The sequence below is a fragment of the Rattus norvegicus genome, chromosome 7, assembly GCF_021556685.1.
Source record: "Rattus norvegicus strain SHRSP/BbbUtx chromosome 7, alternate assembly SHRSP_T2T, whole genome shotgun sequence".
Classification (NCBI taxonomy): Eukaryota; Metazoa; Chordata; class Mammalia; order Rodentia; family Muridae; genus Rattus; species Rattus norvegicus.
In genome coordinates, this window is record NC_141540.1 from 82,272,724 (window position 1) to 82,295,000 (window position 22,277).

A 22,277-nucleotide genomic window follows, 5' to 3' on the forward strand; every position below is an offset into this window, starting at 1 on the left:
CATCCTTTCCCACTGAGGCAAGACGAGGGTGTCCTCTGCTACATATGTAGCACAGGCCTTGGACTAGCCCATACATACTCTTTGATTGGTGTCTTAGTCACTGGGAGTTTGTTTATACTATTGTTCTTCCTGTGGGGTTGCAATCCCCTTCAGCTCCTTCAATAAGAGGACAGCCATGCTAGGCTTCTGTCTGCAAGCACATCTTGGTATCAGCAATAGTGTCAGGGTTCTATGTCTGTGCATGGGATGAATCCCAAGGTAGGGTGGTCTTTGAATGGCCTTTCCTTCAGTCTCTGCTCCATTTCTTTGTCCCTGCCTTTCCTTTAGACAGTAACAATTCTGGGTTAAAAATTTTGAGATGGGTGGTTGGTCCATCCCTCAACCAGGGGCCATGTTGGTTTATTGGAGGTGGTCTCTTTGGGTTCTATCTCCCTGCTGTGCAAGATTCTGAAAATGCTTGTGTTTTTATTCCCGTGTCTAGGCATTTGGGTTTCAGATTATTGTAAATCTAGGAATTGAGATCTGGGCTTTTTTTTTTTTTTTTTTTTTTTTTGATACATTTTCTTTTCATTGGCGCCTGTTGCCTTCTCTGGCCTTTAAGAGTGTGTGATGTCTGTATGCTGCCTGGTAAGGTGTCCTTCAGAATGTCTGCCAGTTGTGATCATAGTGGATTCTGGGTAGAACTTGTTTCTAATGGGACCTGGCCTGAAGGCATGGGGATTTAGCTAGAATGGCAGGGTCTTCTCCATAGGAAGGAAGAAAGCTTGGTGTGCCCTGAGGATCTGATTCTGTGGCAGATATAAACAGAGGGTTTCCAGGGAGAGGCTGTCTGTGGTATTGGGAGGTGCTACAACAGGAAAGGGTGAGGAATGAATGCCAAAGGACATTTGGCTAGTTTCATTTGAATGTGAACACAGAGAGAGGAGTGGCTATAGCAGGTGGTCTGTTCCCAAGCTAGGAATAGGTTGGAGGAAAGGAAAGATGGTGAAAATTTGCCTTTCTGATTCTCTGACTGGGAATCAGAGGTGGGGCATGGGCTCCGGTGGGGCTGCAACCTGTCTCAGGTGCTGGCATGGGAGAATAAGGGAACACAAATGATTTCTATCTTGGTATTTTGTTACATGTACTGTTACTTCTCCGGTTCTTACAGAGAGATCTGTAGTTTGAATTTTCTCTTTCCTCTTCACAGTGAATGTCCATTCTTCTGTTTCCTTGGAAACTGGTTTAAACGAGTATTGGGGGTTGTTGCTTCATTGCACATGTTCAACTGTGTGCACTGATAAACTTAACAACAGGTGAAGCACACAGGCAACAAATAGATGAAACATAAGAACAAACCATCTCGAGCAAACAAGTGAGACATACAGCACAAACCGCCCTCAACGATGACTTTGAACAGCTCTTTAGAGAATTTTATACTGCCTGCCCTCACCACAGTGAGTAGAACCCATCAACACCATCTCCGTACCAAAATAACTATTATGACATTTGAATGAGAGCATTTCCTTTCCTGTCTGTCATCGACAGCTGTTCCAACCGCAGGCTATATGTTGACAGCTATTCCAATCACAGGCTATCCTCTGATGGTTGCTCCAATCAAAGGCTATCTCCCAACAGCAGCTCCAATCACAGGCTATTTCCTGACAGCTCCTCCAATCACAACCTATCTCCTGACAGCTGCTCCAATCACATGCTGTCTCCGAAAAGCTGCTAATCACTGCAACAGGATCATCAGGGTCATAGTGAAAGGGGCTGTTGCCTCATTGCATTGCTCTGCCTTCCTTCTTAAATCTAAGCACAGCATTCAGTTTTACACCAAGGAAGAGCTACTCTTTTCTCCAGTGTTAAAGTGATGAAACTGAAACAGGGAACTTAAAGCCTGAAGGGCCAGATGAAACAAAGTGTAACAACCAAACTTAGAAATATGATAAGCACTTTAGACATTGTGGTGTATAAATACAATAAAATGTAAATAAAACGAAGCCCAATAAATACTAGTATTTTATTATCTAATGTGTAATAACGTCTTTTGCATTTAAACATTTCTTTTCCCAGTATCAACTTTACAAAAGTTTTGTAAGATGACAAAAATATTTTACAAACTATACTAAAACGTTCTTCTGTATGGAAGATTTAGAATCATCATTCATTCAAAATTTTTCAAAGAACCTGTTTTCTTTAAACCCTTTCACTATGTCCCTGATGTTCCTGCTGCAGTGATTAGCAGCTACCAACCTATATAGCCTATGATTGGAGGAGGTGTTAGGAGAAAGCCTGTGATTGGAGCAGCTGTCAAGAGACAGTCTATGATTGGAGGAGCTGCCAGCAGATAGCCTGTGATTGTAGCAGCCATCAGGAGGTGGGCTGTGATTGGAGCAACTGTCAGGAGAGTAGTCTGTGATTGGAGCAGCTGTCAGGAGGTAGTACTCTGTGATTGGAGCAGACGTCAGCAAATAGCCTGAGATTGGGGCAGTTGTCAGGCGATAGCCCATGGTTAGAGCAACTATTAATGACAGACAAGAAAGGAAATGTTCTGATTCAAAGAAGTCATAATAGTGACCTGCCAAGAGACTCACTGAGAAACGTTATAATTATCTCTGAGTTATTCTCTTTGACACAGAACAGGTGTGCATAATAAGGTGCTTTAAAACTGTTACCTGAGATAGCAGACATCCTGTTTTCATTTTTGACACATTTTCAACCATTCAGAGTTTATTTTTGATATATTTTCGACCCTTAAATGTTCATAAATGTTCATATTAGAAAGACTTGAAGTTGTTCCCTTTTGAACTTTCTCCCCAAATCTCCTCTCTGTTGAGCTAGGCCCTCTCTGATCATATCTGAAATCATAGTACTTCGAGAGACTTATTTTTCTTCAAAACATTCATTATTTTGGGTTTGGATATTTCCCTTTAATAATTTGTGCCTTTTTTCTTTAATAAGACCTAATCACATAGTGACACGATGCTTTCCTTTTCTCTACTATAATTATGACACATTTAACTCTTCCTGTCCTTTGAACATGTGTTGAATAAATGAATGCAAAGGCACCAAGAATCCCAAAGAAAAGCATAACTTGACTTTCTCCTGCCTGCTACAGTGTGAGCATCTCAAACCTTTCCTTGTAAGCCTCTGAATTGTTTGACATTTTTAGATATTTGCAAAGCTTTTGCAGCAAATCTTGTAAATCCCAAAGTCACATTAGGCAAAGTTGTGCACTCTTAGTGCACAGATTAGCAAACAGAGACAGAGAAGGTACCGAGTAAACACAAACTTTGACATCTCTTTCGACTCAAGAGAGTAGAAAATGTTGTAATGCCTGCTATTAATTTTTATCTTTTTATATATTTCATTTACAGGGGGTCGCATGTCAATATTTTTCCAGGCCATTTCTAAATATAGTTTTTAAACAATCATCACCACTAATTAAAGTATATTTTGAGTTTAAGACTGCTATCTAACAAATAAATATTCTATATGTCATGAAGAACATATTAAGCAGGTATTTGTTATAAATTAAGGTTAACATGTCTTGAATGAGATTGAGGAATAAAAGAAGATATTTAGAATAGTAAATTGTTCTTTTATAAAAAATAATAAGGCAGTTTCCTCATTAGACAATCTTTCCAGACTCACAGCTATTGACAAGTAAAATTAACATACAATTAAACTTTCTAGAGTGTAAAAGGGAACAGTAAGCCATATATTCCCACTTCTCTAAAGGAACTTCAATGTAGCAGAAGAAAATAACTTCAGAAATGTATGTACCAACAAGCACACATATACATACAAACACAAACATATGCATATTCACACACATACACATGTATGACACAAATATGTACACATACAAACACACATAGACATATATACATACACATACAAACACATGAACATACACTTACATATGTACATACACACACATAAACATTCACACGCACATACGCTTACTTATATACATACACACATAAACTTTCATACACACACACGCCACACATGAATTCTTTTGCTTTCAACTTTAAAGTATGCATTTGGAGAATTGTAAGTCAGAGGCTCTGGGGCAAGTCAATTCCTTCCCAGACTCAGTGACAGGTCAGAGATGTAAACTGATTTTGATCATGTTATTTTACAGTAATGCCCTAAAGGAAAAACAAAGCATTTGCTGAAGCAAAAGAGTTATGTGCAAGAGAATTTTTTGGAGTCTGTATCTGTGGGAAATTCCTCACTGTGAAACTAACATATCCCTGAGAAGCTGGCATTCTCTGAGTGCTTCCTATCTGTGGGGCCGCCCCGCTGATAGAGCCATTTCTTCTCTTCCAAGCAAGGTTGCTTTCTTTCTTTTCTTTTCTATGCTTAAAAAATGTTTCCTTTAGATTTTAATAATATTACTTGCTTCCTCTCTCCACATCCTTCCGTATACACAGGCCCAGGCCCAGTCTCCTCCAAATTCCATGGCCTCTGTTATTCCAGGCATATTTGTACATACATCTACATTCTTAAATATAATCTGCTCAGTTCATCTGATGTCACTTCTGTGTATGATTTCAGGACTCACCATTTGGCACTGAACAAGTTTCTCTTTGACAAGGTTCTTTTTCTCTGCCTGTCTGCCTGTCTGTCTGTCTTGCTTTTTCAAATCTGCATCTTTTATGTAGATACCTTTGTTGAAAATAAAGAAACGTTAATAATTTTGTAGAATTAGTTGAACCCAGATGAAATAAATGAATCAATAACTATTGAATTTCTTTTGCTTTTGTATATGTTCCAAAATATTCACAAGCAATTATATTCTACCCAAGTATTATACACTTTGTTACCATTATTTTTACTTTAGGAAATTATATTGTCGATCCCCATGGCCAAAAAAAATCAGATTGCAAATATCTTAGGCTGATTACTCTAGCTTATGTAGTTAAATAGTATAGTGTTTGTTACTAACAGTGCTACTCTTTCAGAGAGAGAGAAACCATGATATGAAGGAAAATTGAGAGGTCTAATATTGACAATATGTAATGAGACTGAAACTTTACAGAGTTTTAAATTATTGATACTTAAGCTGGACTTTATAAATTTTTTAATCAAGGAGAGAAGGAGATTCCTGGAAGTAGGAACACAATGATCTTTCTGTCTGTTTTGAACCATATGGACGTGGAGTTGACTAGTTTATTCCGAGAGAAACCAGGCTCCTGGAAGGGACTTACAAGGCCGGAGGGGTGGAGGCATTTTCAGATGAAGGCTGGCCACTCAATCTGGGCTGTGCCGTGCTCGACCTTGAAGCAATCTTTGGGCTTGGGGGTGGGAATCCATCTGTTAGTAGCCTGTGTGATGTTCCTAAACACATTGTTTACCGGAAGTTTTCCTCTTTCCTTCAAAGTTAATTCTGAATGTTGAAATGCATATGTTCCGAGAGTACAGAAAGATTCATTTAATGTGTCTAAGAGTTTTTTTTCTACTTGAAATATATTTTTTTTAAAATTCAATCTGCTGCTTTGTTTCTTTCTGTTTTTAATTAAGCCGATTTTTGGCAGTCTTTTTGACTGGCTCATCCACACGGGATTGAATCTTTAGTGACTCATCAAAGTGTATTGTAAAACCTGAAAGGACTGGCTGGCTTAGACAGATTGTACTCTTTGAAATGCTTGATATTTTAGTGCTGCTCTTGAGGCTGATAATGTGCACCTGGAAGAAGGGAGTTTGGAGCTGAGAATTAGTTTGATTTCTGACTTGTTCCAAAGTGCAGAGTGCTGTACCCAGCCTTCCATGTTAGGTGGAGATCATTTCACTGAAGAGTGGGCATTGAATTTGAGTGGAGAGGATCCATAGAATAGACAGAGGGGAAGAAGATTGAGAGTATATTTAAGTGATGGTGTGTCATGGGGAGGGAGCTTCTAAACAGGGAATTTGAATGCATCTGCATCTTGGTTTTGAGTGCTATTTATAGTGTTAAAGGCCAAGTTTTCAGAGCAAATGTAATGAATTCCGGCTGATGATACCTGGAGGTATGCAGCATAAAACACTGGTGCTCGGGTTCTCGTCAGACCACAGTGATCCCCACTAAATGCTAAAGGTTTGCATTTGCACATAGATGTGCTTTAAAGAAATTCCTTTTCATTTTTAGTGTTGGTTCATTGAAAATTTTTATATGACTCATGGTTAATGAGCATGAAAAAAATGGCTAAAAAGTGACCAAAAATCATGCAGACTTGACCTTGGGAAGAGATAGACTTCCTTGTTTTCATGATATACATGGTAGAAGGAAAAACTAAGTCAAAACAAACCAACAAAACAAAACAAAGCAAAACAAAAAACAAGAGAAAAACCCAGCCATTCTTAGTGAGTAGGTGGGGAACTCCCACTAGGTTGAACTTTGAAGCATGTGCACTCGGGAAAGGGTTGATTGATACGTCATTGAAGCAAAGGTCAAGTTGCGAATGCTCATCTCCAGGAAGGGAAATCCACAAGGATGGAGCAGGTTCTGACCAAAGGCGATGGGTTCCTTGGTTGAATCCCGGCAGGCAGGTTGGAGACGGGAATTTTGAGTAGAAGATCAGGAAACACCCATGGGTGCTGGAAGGGGGAAGGGGTGGGTCTGCAGCAGTGCTTGGTTGGCTTTGTCCTGGGAGCAAAGGAGAGAAACAGCATCGTTTTAAGTCATAGCCTTAGCCTTAGCTAGCAGAGACTGCAGTCAGGGTCACACAAAAGAATGAATCATTAGGATGTGGCAGGGAAAGCTGTCGGCAGTAGAGAAACAGGGTCAGAACAGATGGGTTCAATGGGCAGCTAGAACGATGCCTTTGTAGTTCATACGAACATAAGATGAAGTTGTCTAGACATATTTAACAGTATATTATACAATCAGTCATCTAGATGAAGGAAAAATAGCAAGCAGGTTTTGGACTCATCTCTGTTTCCGCTAGTAATGTGTTTTAAAATTGCTCCAAGGTCGTTGTCAATTATTTCTTTGAATATGACAAAGACTTCCTAAATTTGGAGGTGGGAGCTGTTTCTGAGGAGCATGTTTCAGTCACCTATCTGTACAATGGGATCTCAGGAATCAGTGCCTTAGACCAGTTACTGACATATCTAATTGAATACTAATAATGCCCACGAAATGACTTCAGTACAGCAACGAAGACAGCTGCTCTGTAGAGAGAGGACACATGAAGCTTTGCATTAGCTTGTCTCCAAGGTTACCATCTGTGCTGATCTCAAGTTTCAAATGTGGGGATTTTTCAACCTGTGCCAAGATAGTAGTTTCAGGGTAGCTGTCAGTGGGTATAAAACCAGCTTGGAAAGTTCTTGAACATTTGTAGAGGTTATATCCATGCCGATCTTAATTGCTCAGGTGTTAGGGAGGGGTACATTTCTGTATCCTGATAAAACTTATTTGATTACAGAAATTGCTAGAATGTCATGATTATTTGACCCTACTTTGCAAACAAAAAGATAGTAATTTGCATATTATACCACTAGCCTATGTTCTCAATAGAATCAAGAGGCAAAATGGTTTTTGCAAAGTGAATTATGCTCTGGAGTTAACATAATTTATACTTGATAAACAGATTTGAGTAAGGATAAAATAGCTTTAAAATACAACTAGTTTCAGCTAGAGATGTAACTGAGTTTGTAGAGTGCTTGCCTAGCGCAGATGTATTGCTGGGCAAATTGACATCAACACCACATAAAACCAGGCATTGTGGCTGTCTGCCTACAAATGCAGGACTCAGAAGTGGTAGCAAAGAGTTTACCTTCCCAGAATGTCAAGGTAATTGTCAACTATATAGCTATGTAGCAAGTTTTAGGCTAACCTGGGCTACATGAGACACAGTCTCAAAAGAACAAACAAATAAATAAATATGCGTACATTTAGAAAGGAACAATAAGCATCTTAGAAGTCCCAAATGTTTAAACATGACCTCAAAATAAAAGAACAAAAATTAAATTTTATAGTTGTAAAGAAAAGACAATTCTTTTAGTAAGTATCTTGAAGAATTTTTCATTGGTGTTATTAGTACCTATAAAAGTCATGTACAGATTTTAATTCATGAAAAAATTTGATATTGCCTGCCTCATAATGAATTCCAAAAAAAAAAAGATAATAGGAGAAAAGATAATGGCAGCGGTAATGACTCAGTAATTTACTCTTGTAGCTGTAGACATTCATTCTTAGTTTTTCAGCTTTGACTGGCATGGTGCTAGGCTTTAGATTCAGTGCCGAATCACCATGTGTATTCCCAGGTTGGATGAACTGCCCCGTTCTGGAGCTGGGTGACAGATACTTCATGGTCTCCAGCTGAGACTGGGCTCCTCAGGCCTATGTCTGCAGGAAGAGATGGGAATGTCTCCCAGCAGGTCACTTAACAGAGAGGCCTGTTGGTGTCTGTTGTTGAGAGGAGTGAAAACTGGATTATAAGACTGTTGCCCATAGGAATGAGATTGCAGGGTTACTGACAGACCTGTTCTTCCTCTGGGTTCCTCTGTGGTCAAGACTTGTTATCTTACAGCTAGCAGCTGCTATCTTACAGCTTGAGGTACTTTCTCGGGTGGTTTTTAGAGCTATTCTGCAAGATTTGTTTTCACAGTGTAGCCTGTGTGGCTGGGCAGGTACTCTGTGGGTCTGGGCTGGCAGAACTATTCTGAATCTGAGAGATCAGCCCATGCCCTGGTTTGGGTTATCATGTTCCTCAGAAGTACTCCATTTATTATGAAATGATGGATTTCAGGCTATTCCTTGTGCCAAGTGACAATTTTGCAGTACAGCAATTATATCTATGCTGATTATAACTACGGGGCAGAATAACTCAACCTCTCTCTCATTTTGTGAACAAGAAGCCACTTTCTGTCTAGTATGACACAGATGATAAATTTGTCCTGCAGGTAGGAAAGGGCAATCTATTAAATTTGGTAAACTGGGGTGCTCTAGGCATATTGTTGTTGTGAGCTTTTCAAACACATCAGACCACCCAGATAACGTCCTCATCCAAATAAAAAAGGAGAGACAACTAAAACAAGGACACACAGTAGTACTGCTGACCTGTCATCCAACATGCTGTGCATACATCATATAACGGACATGCATCAGACACTTGGCTATCCTGATGCATCGTGCCTGTTGCTAATATGACCTAGTTGAGTTGCAGGGTCTCTACCTGGTCCTACATCTATCGCTCTGCTCCTTTCCCTGAGCCTGCTCTGCCCTGAACCACCACTGCCTTGAAGTGGCTGAGTTCCATGTGACTGCAACAGATCTCAGACTGTGTCTGTGGAAAGGGCTTTCAACCACCCACAGTGAGTCTGTGTGTCCGGGTCAGCACTCTGCCTCTGCCTTCAGTGAGATGTCTTTGAACTCTGCAGCCTCTTCATCCCTCCTTTGGCCTTCGTGTAAGATGACTCCAGTGTTAAGTGAAATCAGGACTCCTTGGCAAATTTTAGTCAGTAAAACTTATGTAGCTTGTGGATTTATTATTGTCCAACAAATTAGATCATGTCTCTCTGTTTGACCATGGTCCACTCTCAAGCTTCTCCCTAGATTTATTAATACCAGAAAAACTCTGAATATTCAAGAATTTAGATACAAAAGAATCAAGCCCTTTTCTTTCTAAATTGATAGGTTATTTAGGGAAGGGCAAATAAAATACATTTTATTTGATACAAATTAATTCAAAAAAGTAAAGAAGAATTGCTCCAAGGATTCACAGGGTCAGTGGATCCTTTACACATCCCCTGAGTTTGTAGATAAATGAGAGTAGATGGAGATTAGTGTGTTGGGTGACTGACAATAATCAGTGCTAGTCTATGAAGGATTTGCAAGCCAGCAGGTAGGCTCCATTAGACCAGAGAGACTAGGATTTAAAATGTTCATCCATAGAGTTAGTTTATGAGTAAACCAAGAATGAAAGAGACCGCTGGTGTCAGGTGATACCCAAACACATCTGAATTATGTACACATCGGGAGCTTAATATTCCATGATGATTTGCTTTTCTGAAATCTGTTCTGACTCCTCAATGGAAGCATATCCTTTCCAGACCAGTGCATTTTATTCATTTATGCCCCATGTGTCTTGCAGTATTTAGAGCAGAATTTGAATGAATGCTTCACCTCCTCACCAGTACCACATATCACTTAGAGCAGAATGGATCATTGCTTTGAAGTTAGAATATTGTATATGGTATCCCTTTGGGGCCCAAGATCTCTTTTTCTTTGAACAAAGCACTGTAATTCATGATGTACAGTTGGCATTTTTCATGCAATATTTATTTATATAGTTAGCATACGTGTTTTTATGGCCCAAACCTTTAAACATTGTACTTCTTTTTTTCAAGTAATATTTTATAGCTTTATGACCTCAAACATTGGATCTATGCAACTTGGTTTATTCTATATTACATGATTCAAACAAGCATTCATGGAGTTTTTAGATTTAAATGATACAAAATACTTAAAGGACTAAGTTTTGAAATGGCTTTTTTGTGTGTGTGTGAATAAACCCACTTCAAATTTGCTGTGAATATCATGTTACTGTATTGCAAAGTTGTTGCAACTAGTTGAGCTTGTTAAAAGATGGTGTTTCTTCAACTGGATTAGAAACATAACATCTTATTTATGAATAATAGATGTTTAAGTAGTTTATTAAAACACTATCCTGGTAATCCATTATGTTCAAGAGCCACTCATGATTTTAATGACTATATTAATGGTGGGGCCTTTTGTTAAGTTCACAGGCTGCCTTCCTTAATGTCATACTAAAACTATGATCAAAAAGGAGGACTTGCAATCGCCAATCTGCCTGGGCATTCGGGGACATCACTTCACTTCAGATGTTTTGAAAGGTTTCATCTAACACGAACATAATATTTCACTGCAGTGAAGGGACTGATAGTGGTTTTTAATTATGGTACCCTTTGGATGAAAGTTATAAATTCATGCTCAAATTTGAGAATAATATTTTTTCTGGTGTTGAATTCTAACAGCACGTGTCCTTGTGAATGCTCATAAAGACAGTATTTTTGTGTTGGCGACTATTCTAATAAACCCAATAGCTCATTTCATAGTTGTGGAATTTGCTTATTATTTTCTCTAATTATGTCTTTCTTTGGAATGTCTGGGAAAGAATGCCTATTATAATTCAGTAAAGGTAATTTGATTATGTATTAAAATAATGCCATCCAGACGTGCAGCTCTCTAAAGCTGAGATCGAATATATCCAGAAGAATGTATAGGACTGGAAAACATCTTATGCATACTGATATTGCATATTGATATTGATATCTCTTGGTAACTGAGTTCCTGAGAAATGTCGAGCTATGTAAGGTTGAGGATAGCTGTTGGAGTTGACACAAGGTAGAGTTTCTATATTCTTAGCAATCTCTAGCTACATGTCTTAATATTTAACCAAAGAAGGTGTGTAGTCAACAGTTTCTTTTGCAATGTATTCAGACAGTTTAGGATGTAGGCATTCATGACTGCTTATTCTATGAGAGGACCAAAATTGTCCTGGCAGTCAGTTTCTGGTCAAAATTGTAATTCATTAGAATTAAACTCATTTCCCTGTCATCACCATAGTGACTCATGTGCACTCATACAAATCTATTCATTAATCTTCATTCCATGTTAAATTTTTCTATCATTTTGCATTTTTCTTTATTAGTTTTAAATTGCTGTGATAAGATGATATGTAAGTGTAGAAGGATTTGTTTTAGATCACCATTATTTCAGAACTTTAGTATATATTCCTTGGCTCCATTAAATCTAGACCCCAGGGGAGGCAGGTCACCATGGCAACCAGAGGATGTGGCTGAGGCTCCTCATCTTATGGCAACAGGAAGGAAGTAGAGTGAATCTGTAGCAGAAGGGAGTTGGCAAGGCAAAGCTTTGAAGGAGAAACCCAAAAAGACCAAGGTCCTCCAGCCATGTTCCCACATCCCATAGTCCTGCTACCTCCCAATCACAGATTTAAACTTTTAATCCTTCAATGGATTAAGGTAGAGCCCAGTGGCCTAACCTACAAACTGACCCCACAGAGCACACCCAGCCATGTGTATTACTGATTTGGTGGGTTTTGATCCAATCAACTGACACCCATAATTATTCTATCACATGATCCACAGCACTTATTTTTAAGGGCTAAGTAGTTGGGCACAATACCTATTCATTGACCATTAACCTATCTAGAAAAAATGAACTTTAACATTATTATAAAGTATACTTGCAAAATTATTAGCCATTCATAGGCTGATTCTGCCTCTCTTCTAATGAGTAATCCTTCTGTGAAGGGCACAGCATTTACAAACTACTCCAGGGTCAAGGTACTGCATTTTGAGTGTGGAGAGAAACTCTGATAGTTTTCTTTCACTCTCGGCTCCACATTCCCCTTTGATAGACACGCTAGAGTGTATGTGAATGTACAGATACCCACAGCATTTTCACCTCTTCCTTTAGCTTAACCATGGCCAGATGACTAAGCATTCTAATCAATAAAATTCAGGTAGAGATGTTACATGTAAACGTTTGGGCACATAATCTCTTAATTTTTTCTCCCTTCTGATTGCTGGAGTACGACACTCACTGGAGCTCAGCAAACAGAATAAGGTCAGGAAGAGAACATATATGTTGAAACACGAAGGAAAGATTCTTTATCCAGTGGAGTTATCCTATTATCCGTGGACTTTTGTGCTTCAAGTTATTGTATGTAAGAGACAAATAAACTAGTCTGCTGATGCACCAGGACATTGGATTGTTTAAACTTTTAACTAAGCTTTCTGGTGGTAATTTATGGATTTCTTCTTTAGAAATTCTTTTCAGATCTCTGTAACTGAGCTGGAAGACTCTCTTTTCTGCCAGTATGTACCGTGCGGTGGCTTTTGTAGAATATCTACTCCATTTTATAACAATGGAGTTTTTTGTATAAAATATTGCTTAGAAATAGGATCAGTGTCTTATTTAAGAGTCATTCATCTTTATTGCAAGCCTATATCTATGCTATTGTTAGTTCATATAGTATATACTCAATAAATATTCTTATTAGGTTAGTAGAAAATTTCCCGAGCTATTAAAAGTGAAAATAGAATTCTGGAGTTAGTTGTTCTCTGAGAAAAATTTGGTTTAAAATATAGGACAATGTATATAATAGATATTAGAAAAATTGTATGCAGTGATATTAGTCATGTAAAAACCTTCCTTCCACCTCTCTCCTCCATGGTATTTACACAGAGCAGCAGTGACTGGATTTGTGTTACTGTTAGATGAATAATGTGATCATGACTCATACCAAGGTCTTTGTGTTTTTCTGTAATTATTTATCCACTTACATTTTTTGTCTTTTAGTGTTTCTGCTGTAAGAAAATCAGGATTTTGATCACTTTTGTCACAAGTGTGTAAAACTAACTTAAAAAGTAGATTCCTCTAAAACTACTTTGGGTTCTTCTCTGTATTCCCTACTTCAGAGAAAGACTATCTCGGTCACCATTCAGTGGGTTTTATAGGTAGGGAATTCAGCCATTCATATGGTCATTTTAATTCTATCACTGATGGATGGCATCTTGTTTGCCTTAAGAAAATATAATATACCCTGGTATGTCTTTCTCTATATTGTGGCTTCCAGTCTGGTGAAAGGGATCTATTGCTGTTCCTAAGAGTCTGTCCTAGAAACATCAATGTTTTTGTTTTCTCCTCAGGTCCTCTCAAACCCTGAATAAGTAAGTGGTCTGTGCCTGTTCCAAGGGCAGAGTGGAAAGTGGCAGTGGTCCTGTCCAGTGGACATACTGCTTCCCTACTTGGACTCTCCAGGATTCCATCACAGATTGCTGCAATGTCTGTATCTAATCTATCATGGTGAGTGAATTACATCCTAATCTCAAGAACAAATACATGTACACAGGAAGCAGGGGCTCGTGAAAGTTTTCCTATTGGAACCTGGGCATAGTATTTTAAAAACTGAACTTTCTGATTGTCTTATTTAAGAGGGAGAAGAGATTTTATTCTTTCTAATTTACTTTTAGATAATTCGGTATATGGTTACTTTATTTTCATCCGGTCTCTTTCCTTCTCCTCCCCTTCAACTCCCTGTGTTCCCCACTCCTCAAATTCATGACTACTTAGTCTGTATTATTGTTACACATATGCATCGGTACCACCTGCAGGGTTATTTAGTGTTGCTCATGTTCATATGTGTTTAGGGCTGACCAAATGGGATTGGATAACCTATTAGTGGCTCGTCTTCGGATTCCTTCTCTGTTTCGGTAGTTATTGATTACGTGTAGTACTTCATCTAGGGGTGGGGACCTGTGAGATTTTCATCATCCCCTTTCAGTGCTATGACATCTGGGGACTCTTGAAAGGGTCCAAGCCTCACACCAAACATCAATGGCACCTAATAGCTTTCTCTCCCACACTAGGGGAACAGGAAACTGGAAGAGTGTATCTCTCCAATGTGCTTTCCCACAAGTATCTGTTCTCTGACCGAGGACTAATAAACCAACCACGCAGCCTTGCATGGAGAATAGATGTTTGCTCATCAGTTTCTCCTTTCTTTAGGCCTCACGTCTCAAAAAAAATCTAACTAAGTGAAACTAAGAAGAACTCAAAATTCCATCGTAGGTCCATATTTCCGAATAGCTCCATTGTAGCTCATCTTTGGCTTTCGGTTCCTGCTTAATCTTGTCTGTGACAATAAAAACAAGAAATTGCAAGATAATTTCCTATGAGTCAACAGCTTTTCTATACCAGTGAGGAACAGTAATGTCGAGGGATGAATGAACGCCAGAGTTCTTTTTGGTGTAAAGAAATGGCACTGTGAAGTATCTAAATATAAAGAAAGAAAAGTGTCAGTATTTAATACACGACTGTAAGAGCCGTCTGTTAACTCCGAATTTCTTTAGGAACTCATCTCATTTTCTTCTGCAAACGGAAATGGCATCAGAGTCAGGATTTGTTTGCTGATTTGTTGTAGTTCTGTGAATTCATTTTTAGATAAGTAAGGGATTTATTTAGGGCAAAGGGTATAATTATTTGTTTAAATTTAGTGCAGTGTTCTGAAGAACTTAATTCTTAATAGCTTCCATAGAATGTGTCCTTGGATTTTTTAGGCCTGAGTGTTGGGTGCCTCATTTGGATAGATAAATGCATAAATGAATGAATGAATACATAAATCAATAGAATTAGGAGATTTAAAATATATTCTGTATATCACTAATGAAATACTTAAATGGTAAATCATCAGTACAGAATGTAATTTACGCTTATATTTCTATTAAAATGAAATTATCATTATATTTTTTAAAAGAACTTTAATTTCTCCAAGTCTTGATAATCTTTTCGAATCTGTGAAAAATCCTGACCCATTTTTTAAAAAAGAATTTTACCCTGGCAACAGTGTGGGAAATCAATCTTCAAAGACCATACACATGCTAAAGAGAGGAAAGTACTTGCCACTCAAACAAGATGACCTCAGTTCAAATCCTCAGTACCCATATGTGGAATGCTGAGCTTGGTTGTGCATTCCTACAATTCTCGCCTAAAATATTGAAACAGGGCAATGCATGGGGCGTGTGACCACCCACTCTACCTGAATTGATGATCTCAAAAACTAAGGTGTAGAGGAACTGAAGAAGACAAGTAGTGTCGACTCTGACCTCCACATGTGTGTGGGCATATGCACATAGAGTCAGAAGACTAAATGAAATAAGCAGAAAACAAATAGTACATCAAGGAAGGTGGGTGGTCACGGAGGAGAAGGGAGAGGAGGCAGAGGAGGAATGGAGGAAGAGGATGAAGAAATGGAGGAGGAAAGGGACCAGTGGCATTAGGGGATGAGGGATTAAAGCAGATGTGACTGTCAGATCTCAGAATCTGGTATGACCCAGTACGTAGTCACAGCACATGACTGACACAGGCTTCTGTCTTAGGGAGCCTCACTTCACCCTGCTGTGATGGGCTGATTTGATTTAGGGTCACCTGAAACAAGGTGAACTTCAGCAAGAGAGCTAGTTCTTCATTGCAGCTTAATTGTCTGTCAAGGCTGCCACAAGTTGGTAGGTGTTCTGCAAATAGACGCTGTGGGGATGAGTAAAAAATGCAAAATAGGCAATTTAATGAAAACACATCCCTTCATTCCAAAAGAAAAAACTAAATTCAGAGTGCACTGGTAGGCACCCAAAATGTCTGAAATAGTGAAAGATGTTCATGTTGGGGTTTGAAGCTGGGAGAGTCGATGCCAGGGTGCTGTCATTCAACCCCGCCCATGTTAGAGTCCCAGGGAGGGAGAGCTTTATCTGTTTCATCAATATGACCATTGTGCAGCTGTAGCATCCTCCCTCTTAGCATCTGAGCTGCCTCTTTCCAGTATTGAAGACAACATAATGAGTCCAGGGTATTCAAGTTAAGCCACAAGACATATTTTTGACTCCTGTAAGAAGTGACTAACCCTTTCCATATTAATCCCTGTGAATTTTCACACTCCCTAACAATTGTCATTTGTATTTTGAGGGAAGATAATCCTGTCAATATTTACTTAGGGATGTAGAGCAGCCTACCAAATGTCAGTGGAAACTGTTCATAGAATTACATGAATTTAATGGAATTATTCTTGTTCCATGATATGGTTCATTTTGAAGTCCATAAACAAAGACTGCCTTACTCTGGAAATAAGTGGTATTGCCTGATTTTTAATTGGCATGTAATATTTGAGTGCATGGATACCTGAGTAATTTTAACAAGTGTATTTCCTCTTGTGGAAAAGAAACCTGCAGGGCAATCTAAGTCTGCAGTGTGCTGATGGTAGGAATTGTAGCAAGGGGAGACCTGTGTCTCCAGCCCAAGGAGAGGACTCCTCTAACAAGGTTCATTCTCAGATCAGCTTCTGCCTAGATGTGAGTAGCAATCCTACTATATTTTATGGTTCTTCCAAGATGTACTTTTGAAAGAATCTCTTCTGCCTGTTCTTGTTAATTTTAGTATTGTGTTCACAGTGAAAACTCATGACAGGGCTGTTGAGATGTCACAGGTATCTGCTGTCTGGTGACCTGCATTTGGTCCCCAGAATTTGTAGAGTGGAAGGAGAATCCTGTAAGTTGTCCTATTTCATCCATATTTATGCTGTCAGATGTGTATGTTAACATATGTACACACATACTAAATTAACATATGTACATAATAAAAATAAAAATAAATAAATTTAAAAAGCACATGTCACTCTGTGTGCATTTGTGCCTGTCTACCATAATGTCGTATTCAACTCTAATAACCACTTCTTGATTTTAACAGTAAACTCGATGTAATGCATGTTTATGTGTGGAACATGGACCCCAGTTCCCACACTAGCATAGTAATTAAGAAAATGTAAGTTAAGATACTTACATTCATTTCTAAAACTATCCAATCAGTAATCTTAACTTTTAAATAGCTAGTACAAGGGGATTCCTTACTCACATAGATTTAAAATTCTCTTATCTAGTAGTAATGTACTTGTATGACACTTGTTTTACACACACACACACACACACACACACACACACACACACACACACACACACCCCTAAAATGTATTAGGCATTATAATGCTTCCAGATTTTTACTCGCAGAGGAGCAGTGGAATTGATTATAAGATTACTACAGAGATAAAAACAGATGTTTCCTGAGTCTCTCTGTTTAGCTCATATTTGTTAGATGGAGACGATGGCTGAGGTGAAGTTGCTTGGGATAAAATGAAGACATCCATGAGCAGCGGCAACTTCCGGTTAAGATCTCTGGAAAGGAAATGTCTTTGGTAGCAGACATAATTAGCGGGAGACACAAGAAGCTCTAAACAAGGAAAATGGAGACTCATGTCTATAGCACAAAGGAGATGGTGTGAGGCCAGTGAGTGCTTCCCAGAACTAAACAGCTTCCTTATTAATTCTCATCAGTTTCCATGGTTTGCATTTTATGACATTGAATGTTTACATCCACCTGGCGGCTAAAAAGTGTGACTTTTGTCAAATTCAGTGAATATTATCAAGTGTGGATGTTTGCATTGCCTTTACTATGCACCAGGGACTGGTGGGGAATTTCCAAATATTAACTTGGAATTGGCACTTCCTTAGATATGGTATTTGGATTTTTGTAGATATATCTATATCTATATCTATATCTATATCTATATCTATATCTATATCTATATCTATATCTATATCTATCTATATCTATATCTATATCTATATCTATATCTATATCTATATCTATATCTATATCTATATCTATATCTATATCTATATCTATATCTATCTATCTATATATCTATATCATCTCCCTGTTTTGTTTGTATGCCCCAACCCTAAGCAAATTCTACAATTTCCAGCCTCTGTTTCCAATCAGAATGCTTCTCTTCATTTTCTCCCATCTATCTACTAGAACTCATCTTTCACATAACAGCATCAGGTAGTAGACAGTCTTGGGAGTGAGGAAGCTGGTGATGTTCCCTTCAGTTTCCTGTGAAAGGCAATGCAGTTGGTAATATTAGACGTTTAGTTGGGTTTTATAAACTTATGTAAAGTGAGCTCCTTGAATTACAAGATTGCGGAGAGGGAGACTTTATCATGCATATGTTTTTAAAGAAAGTGTCTCAGGTAACTCTGTCTGTTTTAGAATTCTCTATGAAGCTGAGGGTTACCTTGTACTCCTGATTTTCCTGCCTCTCCCTTGAAGAGCTGTGATCACAGGTGCACACCATCATCCTGGCTCAGTGTACTGACCGTGACTTGTTTCTAAAAGTGTTTCCTCATACAAACAAACAAAAAAAAAAAACAAACGAGTATAAGTATAGAAAGAGCTCTCTCTGATTCAACTAGAATGGCTGTCCAGTCCCTCCCTCTTGGAGACCCCCCTACTAGTACAGATAAGTCTTTTTACTTCCATGGCACCTACGAATTTAGCACCCCAAGTCCTCCTGTTTTCGCACTATGGTAGGTATGTTGATCTATGTTGATTAGTGTTTGTAGGGAAAGATAAGTATTAACTGATTTTGACAAATTGTGAGGTTTTGAAAAGTGATAACCCCAAGCCATTCTGTACTGTGATGCCTACATATACACTACGTATTTTTTAAAAATATCTTTTTTTCCTCCATGAATGATCTTTGCATTCAAGAGACGTAAGCAGGAAGATCCCAAGTTTGAGGCAAGTCTGGCCTATATTGTGAGACTTTGAAAAAAAAGGAGAACAATTAATATTTGCTTGGCTTCTGGCAGCCAGATGGGGATAAAGAAATCACTGAATTCAAATTTTCAGAAGCCAAAAAGCCAGATGCACTGAACATCCTTTATGTACAGTGTCTTGTGCTCGCACAGTGGCGGTGTGCTGGGAAAGACAAAGACTTCCCTTAATAGTGTTCATGTATCGGCCAGAGGACTGAAATTTAATCAACATCCCCAAGTTAGTGTGATGCACTCTCTAAACACACACTTCCAGAATGTTTAAACAAAATAGGTGCTCGTTTTTCCCACTGGGAGGAAAGGCCTCGCTTTTCAGAAACACTAATGTAGCTCTTGCATGTTTCCCAAACATACTGCAGTTATAAGGTAGAAATTAAAAATGACTCGAGTGACAGAAAACACGTTTTTAAAATGCTGAGGTCTATTATTTTCTATATATATATTCACTTTTTCTCGTGAAATACTCATACCATGCATGGTATTTGATGTCCCTGTTTTTGTGAACAGTTCACGATTGCTACTTTATTTGATGGGTGGGAAGTGACATCATCAGGGCAGTGCACTGACACTTTGTGACAGAACTGCTGTTTATTTCACCCAGATAGGCTGGCCCTTCAGTTGTCTTCTGGTTTTCTTCTCCAAAAAGTTGTTATTACTGTAAAACGAATCTGATGCTGTGAGGGACAAGTGTTCAAATATCATTACCTCAAGAGGCAGTAAGCCATTCATTGTGGTTTGCTTTCCCGTGTGAACTAATGCTTTCTCCTGATTTAACTCCTGTAAACACTTAGCACCATGATGTTAATTGTCTAAGGTATCACTTATTTCTAGTTGACCAAGACAATTTTATCTGAAGCTAATACAACTTCTGTTATATGTATCTGGAGATATAGCGAAGCTTTGAATTATTGAAGTAATTAATGCATTTACTACATTTATAAGAAATGAATTATATTTTCTAAGTAGGTTTATAGTTTAAAATGCTATTATGCATACTGACAAATTCAATTTAACTCTAAAAGGACGTGAAAAGAACTTTGGATTAATTTGCATTATATACATGTATATTATGAATTCTATATCTCTAATATAAATATTACACATAGTATGTATTTTCCATTCTATGTTGTGTTTATGTCAATTTTCCCTGTTTATATCAACGTTCGTTCACTAACTCTCAGAGGCAATACTCATATTTATGGTGGCAAACAGGTTGAAGCTTGACTTGTCTCTTTGGAGAAAAGGTTTAGAGATACAGGTGAAGAATGAGATTAAGATTTCAGGAATGATCTTGAAACCCAGCTTTATGGTAAAAAAAAATAACATCAAAATTGTCTACAGTCTGTTGTAGAAGACAGAGGAGAAAGATTTCACATAAACATAAAGCCATTTTTTCTCATCCAAAACAATAAGAATTCCATACTGAAGAAAGTTTCCTTGGTCAGGTATTTCCCGGCGGCATGACAAGTGCGTGTCGCATGACTAAGATACTGGGTGAGTGAACTTGCTTGTAGACTCAACTCAGAGACCCTCATGCTAAGGGTAATGATAGTTAACAGTGGAGACTGTAAGCATTAGGAATTAAGCTGAGCACAAGAAGAGTACTTGGCTTCTAGGGGAATCTAAGCTAGCAGGAACCAGCCTACAGGAAGAAAACGGGAAACAATAAAACAGACAAATCAAGAGCTCAAAAGAAAACAAGCCCCCCCCCCCAGATGGTGTAATACTTTGAGGTAAAGTCTCATGATGTGGAGAGTAGAGTCCTGATTTTGATTTCTGTAAAATTTCAATATGCCTTTCCATTCATAACATACCTTTTCAAGTTGAAATCTCTTCATTATTAAAAGGATTAATACCAATTTGGTTTACAATTGGCTCTTCAGATGAATCCACTATATTTTTAGAGTCCTTCACTATTTTGAACTTCGGTGATATGCTTTTAGAAATAGCTCTTGACACTTTAGCATTTATAGGGAGCCTCTTGAATATTCTTTCGTATCTATTGCAAATGATTTTTCTTTCTGAGGAGCAGGCTGTTATAAGGCAAGACCACTCCAAATGTTTGCCGGGCCCCTGTGGACCAGGGTATTTCCCTCTGGGCTTTTGGCCCAAATGTTACATAACAAACTCCACCCTTACCAGAAGGGAGCCTAATATGGCTGCACCATTTTGGAATTCTAACCTCTAAAACTATAAATAAATGTCTTTGACGAACAGTCCGGGTTGTTTCTTTTGTCATAGCAATACAGCATATAACTACCAAGCAAAGGTCCTTAGGAACTCATCCTCTTACTAATTTCCAGATCTCTCTCTAGTGCGCTGTATGTCCTCTTGTGACTTAGACTGTGCTTTCAGTCAGTGACTGGACATGCATTGACTGGGTACCCTTGAACATTTTCTTATCCTACACCCAACATCCAATGCAGCCAAAATTAAATTAACCACTGGGTGTGTGTTTCTAATTCTGACATCATACTACTGTGACCTGGAATTATCTTTGGAGTCATTGCTTACATTTTCTCCATTATTTTTACTGTGTATATTGGCCATTAAGCCAAACCCTAGGATAGATAGTCATGATAGATATGCCCAAGACGGGCCAGGCCCTCCAGTATTTTAAACATTCTATTACAGCAATTTAATTCTAGTGTTTGTTTTTAGAACTGTCCCTAGATTTCATTGTTGTCACCCTAATCTAGACTATTGATGCCTGTCAGAATTGATCAGAATTGGCCCTGTTTCCGTTTTTGCTCCCAAATTACATTTCTTGTTAAGTTAGCTTGCTAAAAATATTTTAAAATTTTACCCTGTGTCATTCTTTCCCATTTTTTCTATGTTATCTTTCAAACTATATTCAAGGTTATTTATAATTTGGTTCCTGTATGAATTTCTCCTGAATAAACTTCTACCCTGATGTAATTTTTTAAGAAAATAAAAAATCAAATAATAAATGAAAAATAATATTTTTTGTGACACTATGGAACTAATTCGGGACTCTTACATTCTATATAAGTGTCCTTCCACTGATATGCACCTACCAGAAGAAGTTATTACTTTAGTACTAATAGTAATACCAGATACACCTGAAAATC

At 38.2% G+C, this 22,277-nt stretch overlaps 1 protein-coding gene across 15 annotated transcripts in view; it reads left to right on the top strand.

Annotated features, from left to right (window-relative positions):
* The window catches only part of Oxr1 (oxidation resistance 1), a 434,885-nt gene that overhangs the window by 62,238 nt on the left and 350,370 nt on the right, over nt 1-22,277 (top strand). For 12 of the 15 annotated variants that reach the window (NM_001197907.2, XM_087555486.1, XM_087555482.1 and 9 more), the window contains 1 exon segment: nt 13,675-13,831. In NM_001197907.2, coding sequence (NP_001184836.1) covers nt 13,809-13,831 — 23 coding nt within the window. In that variant the 5' untranslated portion in view covers nt 13,675-13,808. 15 annotated transcript variants of the gene reach the window in all.